At 36.1% G+C, this 6,331-nt stretch overlaps 1 protein-coding gene across 1 annotated transcript in view; it reads left to right on the forward strand.

The window, feature by feature from the left end:
• The window catches only part of LOC106872754 (thioredoxin domain-containing protein 16), a 51,659-nt gene that overhangs the window by 42,187 nt on the left and 3,141 nt on the right, over positions 1-6,331 (forward strand). Inside the window, exons 16-19 of the mRNA XM_014919847.2 lie at positions 35-198; positions 1,664-1,760; positions 3,641-3,740; positions 5,773-5,853. Of these exons, the coding sequence (XP_014775333.1) occupies positions 35-198; positions 1,664-1,760; positions 3,641-3,740; positions 5,773-5,853 (442 nt within the window). The remainder of the gene's footprint in view (positions 1-34; positions 199-1,663; positions 1,761-3,640; positions 3,741-5,772; positions 5,854-6,331) is intronic.

A 6,331-nucleotide genomic window follows, 5' to 3' on the forward strand; every position in this document is an offset into this window, starting at 1 on the left:
TTTTTTTTTTTTTTTTTTTTTTTAATTTCATTAGGGTGAACTGACACCAGAAATCCTGCCTTATATTCACCGTTTGGGAAAACCATTAAGCATTTTCTTCTGGAAACCATCAGACACTTGTGAAAGTGCTTTTGCAGAAGTGAAAAAAGTTTCCCAATCGGTTAAATCACAAGATATAGTTTTCACCTGGCTCAATCTGTAAGTACCTTCCATTCTTACCTGGCTGTATTCTGCTGTATTCACCTGGAGTAATTTAGGGTTGAAGTCACTCTCTAATTTCCTCTTCATCAAGAAAAAAGTTAGGAGGTGATGAATTTTGATTCTAAGTTTCATGGCTGAGTTAAAAATCGAGATTTTATGGTTCTTTAGATTTACTGATAAGATTTAATCGATCACCTTTTTTTTTTATATAATTTATGATAAATATTTGTTTAATGTTAATCAATATGCAGGTACAAATCTGTGGCCATGTGGAAAGAAGCTTGCTTCCCAACCACCCTACTGGGTGGCACCTTGAGCAAATGCCTTCAACTATAGCCTAGAGATGACTGAAACCTTGTGAGTGGAGTTGGTAGAGGGAAACTGAAAGAAGCCCATTAAATATATACATATATGTGTGTGTGTCTTTGTGACTGTTTGTTCCCCCCATTCACTACTTGACAACTAGTGTTGGTTTGTTTACATCTTCATAACTTAGCTGTTCAGCAAAAGAGACCAATAAAATAAGCTCCAGGCTTAAAAAAATGTCCTTGGGTCAATTCGTTCAACAAGAAATTCTTCAAGATGGTGCCCCAGTATGGCCACAGTTGAATTACTGAAACAAGTAAAAGATAAAAGACATTAATTATATGTAAGTTAATTAATACACATTTGTTAATTTATATAGACTAATATAAATTAAAGCATAAATTCCTACAATGATTGAGGGCAGCACTAACCATCTCGTTAGACCAATCAAAGTTGTTTGACGCATTGAAGAATATTTTCAGTTATTTCCAAAAAGGATATTGGGCTCAAATTTTGCCACAAGACCTGCAATTTTGGGGGATGGGGTGAGTCAATTACATGGACCCCAGCATTCAACTGGTACTCATTTTATTTAACCTGAAATAATGAAAGGCAAAGTCAGCCTCACTGGAATTTGAACTCAGGACATAAAGACACAAAAAGCATTTTGTCCAGTGGGCTCATAATTCTTGCCAACCAAAGTCTTGTGAGTGGATTTGGTAGACAGAAACCAAAAAGAAGCCCATCATATATATATGTGTGTGTGTGCGTGTGTGTGTTTGTGTATCTGTATTTACCCTCCCAACATTGCTTGACAACCGATGCTGGTCTGTTTATGTCCCCGTAACTTAGCAGTTCGGCAAAAGCATCTGATAGAATAAGTACTAGGCTTACAAAGAATAAGTCCTGGGGTCAATTTGTTCAACTAAAGGCGGTGCTCCAGCATGGCCACAGCCAAATGAACTGAAACAAATAAAAGAATAAATTAATGAATTCCTAAATTAAATTTATTCATTCTTAATATAAATTAGAGAATTCCTTATATAATTGTTTCTTTTTGTGCAAAGATGTAAACATGTCCATCTCAGTTCAACTAATCAGAGATTTATTTTAATAAAGAACAGATTTTAACTAATTTCTTCTGTTTATTTTGCAGAGCATCAAAGATGTCTGATCATTTCCAAATTCAGTTATTTGAAACTTATTTTCAAGCTCCTGCTGTTCCTGCTTTATCTATGGTTTACTTCTCTGAGGTAAGCATTATTGTTATTAATATTATTGTTATTATTATTATTATTATTATTATTATTATTATTATTATTATTATCATTATTATTATTATTATTATTGAGCAAGGGAGCAGCACATGCCATCAAAGTGACACTGGGGTAAAGTATATGAAGCCCCATTATAACCATCATGACTACCCATCTGACAAGGGTAGACCAAGCTCATGCATCGCAACCACATGTGCACAACATGGTGATTTCATACCAAGTTAAACAGTGCATGGTCTTGCAGGTGAGGCCCAGTTAGAATTTTCATCAGATCGAGTATCTCATTCTGCTCAAAAGGTCCCTGAATAAGGGTTGTTTAAGAATCATGAACAAAACATCAATCGTTTCAGAGGTGAATTATTCAAATCCCAAAGAATTTCTCTCAACACATGGCTATGATGCTCCCCCACTATTTCTGTTCGTGATCAGAGATGCACATATCATCAGCCACCAAGGGACATGCTCATCTGGTTACGGTCAAACAACTGACAAGAAGCAAATCTGTGGTATTGAGCAGAATATTTGCTGTAGCCCATCTTTTATACCAAGACAAAACAATGTACATGATAACACTTCCAATCAATTAAGATCAGAAGCCATGACAGCCACTGCCTGGCACTGCATCCAGGCATTTATTATTATCATCATCATCATTTTTTTTTATCTCAGGTTTTGTTAGAACTCCTGGAGTCTTGCATGCATAGTGGGCTTGCTGCCTGCTGCTTAAGATACCATGATATCCATTCCTTTCAGTGATCTAATACTTTCCTGATTATTCTGGCCGTGCCAAGGAGGCAAACCTTTTTGTAACAGTTCGACTGGACACTCTATTCCGATTTCCTTTATATTCCCCTTGATGCCTTCTGATACTGTCCCCAAAGATCCAACGATAATTGATTGGCACTATCTTCAATTTCTTCATTTTCCATAGCCGGGCTATTTCGTACTTAAGAGGATTGTATCTATCTATTTTTTTGCCTTCCTTCTTGACTATTTCTGGGTCAATGGGACATGCAACATCAACTATGTAGCACATGTGGTGCATCTTGTTGACCACCACCACTAAGTCTGGTTTTTTATGCTCTAACACCTCATCTATTTGGATTTTGTAAATCCGAGAGGATTTTGCTAGTCTCTGACTCCACTTGTCTGTGGTTTCTACTCATACCACGTCTTGCCTCTCTTTAGCCCTTACCTTTTGCAGTTTCCAATGTAGCACTTTTACTACCTGATCATGTCACTACCGCTTGTAGAGGTTTTGGGCAAGTCTAGGGCATTCGTTCATGATTTCAACCACTCTATTACAGATGTGGCACAGCAGAAACACTTGCTCATTCCTAAGGTCGACCCAGTTTGTGGCCAAAGCTTGGTTGTATGCTGCTAGTCTAGTGCTCTCAGATTATCATCATTATTATACTTCCAAAGTTGATAATGTATGGAACAAAGAAAGTCCCATCTACCCATGCCAAAACAATGCAGTCTGGCATCGAAGAAATGAGAAATAAATGGAGTCCCTCAATGGACAGTTTTGTGGGGAGATTCAGGAGTGAGACATAAGGAAAAACTCTGGTGATATTAAGGAAAATAAAAGTTGAAAGTGAAATCTTCTGGTTGACTGGTATTAAAAGGTAAGTGTCCAATAGATCTGGTTTTATGAAAGTCATACTTATGAGTGTTTAGCTGGCATTTTAGAAAAGTCCGGAGTCAGTTTGTCGGAGATAAATCCTAGATGTAAAACAGCAAGACTTGATACAAACTGAAAGCACGCAATGTGGTGTCTAGTTTTTGATTATTCTACTTTAATTTCAAAATATTATTTTAATTTAAAAGAGATTCACTTTTAAACTTTCTTGCAGCATGCTGTTTATAACTATGAAGATGGGAATTTCTCAGAAGAATCGGTTTTGGAATGGATGGAGAAGCTGAGGGAAAAGAGACATGAAATTAAGTCATCGTGTAAGTAGAATATGTAATTATCTTTAGCAACAGATTTAATTAATTAACACTGCTACCTCACCCTTAAGTAATAAACGAAGCCACTCTGTTGTGTGTGGTGAAATTCATCCATCTCCTTTTTTAATCCCATCAGATCTAACACCTTGGTCTTTGTGATATTTCCTTGAGGTATTATTACACCCAACAGTAGATACCTTTAAGACACCCCTATAGATATATCTTGGTTGAACTTCTTTTCTTTTTTTTCCACTAATCTCAAAGATCCATCAAGAAGGTCCCCATGGCATCATTCTTCTCCTATTTGAGGCTATTACATATTAATTAATATATTAATTAACGATTCTTTTATTACACAAGTTTAACTTCCTTCTTACAAGAATCACCTTCACAACTCAATGGTAAATTCTAACATTATATACCAACCCCCAGAAAGATTTTAGTCATTTTTTGGTTTTTCTTTGAATTAAAACATGGTTTCCCTTTTTTTTTCCCTTTCTTGTTGCTACATGTCTGAATTTAATCATGTGTTTTGGATGGATTCTAACTTTAATTTGATAAAATACAACAAAAAAAGTACTTGGAGAAAAAAATAAAAATGAATTTAGAGAGAGGCAAGTCATTGGCTGATGTCAATTGGGAGAAACCATACGAGAATAAAAAGATGTTTTTTATGGTTATTAATCATAAGAAAGCACAGGAATGGTTGTGTGGTAAGAAAGGCGGTGAACCGGATGAAATGCTCAGCGGTATTTCGTCTGCTGTTACGTTCTGAGTTCAAATTCCGCCAAGGTCGATTTTGCCTTTCATCCTTTCGGGGTCGATAAATTAAGTACCAGTTACACACTGGGTCAATGTAATTGACTTGATCTCTTTGTCTGTCCTTGTTTGTCCCCTCTATGTTTGGCCCCTTGTGGGCAATAAAGAAATAAAAAACTTGCTTCCTAACCACATGGTTCTGGGTTCAGCCCTACTGCGTGACACCTTGGGCAAGTGTCTTCAGCTATAGCCTTGGGCTGATCAAAGTCTTGTGAGTGGATTTAGTAGACGGAAACTGAAAGAAGCCTGTCATCTATATATATATATATATATATATATTGTTACGGGTCATTGGAAGGCATCAGAAAGTAATCAGCCTGGAAATAACAAACAAACCCAGCTATGTATTTAATAAAGATGAATAGCATAAAGCACACAGATCGAAGGCAGCTCAAAGCTGTTATAATCATTTGAGTCCATAACACAAATCCTCACAGTTTGTTTGATTCTATATCAGTTCTTAAAGACAGGTTGAGTTCCTTGGTTTGATGCAGACCCTCAAAAGGTGATTAAAAACAAAAGGGAGGTCACTTTTACCGTTTTCATCTTTACTGATTATGTCCTTGGTAGTAGTAATGAGCCCTTAAAGGGTGACAGAGACAGTGAAATTGTGGAGAAAGCCAGAATGATGGCACATTCTGTCTGACATTTCATCAGCCATCAAGAGAGACAGAATGACACTTGACATTCTAAAATGAGCTAGTGATAAACATTAGTTATCTGTGTTCCTGGACAATCTTGTCACTAATTACCTTCACTAATTACCTTCATTAATTGCCTTCAGCTGGCTGACTGGCCAGCTTTCCACCAGCAGTTCAGCAAAAGAGACTGATAGAATAAGTACTAGGCTTACAGAGGATAAATCCTGGGGTCAAATTGTTCGATTAAAAGCAGTGCTCCAGCATGGCCACAGTGAAATGGTCTGAAACAAAAAAAAGTGAAAAGCAAATAGTGAATTACTGAGTGAAGAAGTGGATTGAAGAAGAGATCTGAGAACCCTCTGGTCCCTTGTGTGTCTTCAGGGTTCCACTCTGATGTAAACATTTGGGTCAGGTCCGTCATTAGAGAACACCTGCTTCCTTCCCTCCCACTTGTCTTGAGGCCCCTGTAGAGGGCCATAGGTGTGGTCCTGCCTCTACAAGAGTGTAATAATTTTTAACTGCTTTTATTTTCATTTTTTCCATGTTGTGGAATCTTCCCCAATTCCATATTTCAGATGACATGGAATACAGCAACTGGAAACCAGCTCTGAAGAGTATCAACTTTCTAAAAGACCATCCTTTTATGCCACTGAAAGGTAGGTGTGATTGTAACACACACACACACGCACGCACGCACTTTAAAGGAACATAAAACATATATAAACTTGTGAGTTAACCCCTTCCTCCCTGCGACCATGTGACAGGTAACTTTTTTTTTGTTGGGGGGAGTATAGTTTTGCCACAAGGGTTAATAATGAAAACGTTACTGCTGCTGCTGCTGCTGCTACTAGTGTTACCCTTCAAATGATGGGCAATTCTGGAAGTAAGGTATTCCAAGCAGTGACCTGGATGATAATAATAATAATAATAATAATAATAATAATAATAATAATAATAATAATAATAATAATGATAATAATAATAATGATAATAATGATAATAATAATAATAATAATAATAATAATAATAATAATAATAATAATAATGATAATAATAATGATAATAATGATAATAATAATAATAATAATAATAATAATAATAATAATAATAATGATAATAATAATGATAATAATA

This window comes from Octopus bimaculoides, chromosome 1 (genome assembly GCF_001194135.2).
Source record: "Octopus bimaculoides isolate UCB-OBI-ISO-001 chromosome 1, ASM119413v2, whole genome shotgun sequence".
Taxonomy (NCBI): Eukaryota; Metazoa; Mollusca; class Cephalopoda; order Octopoda; family Octopodidae; genus Octopus; species Octopus bimaculoides.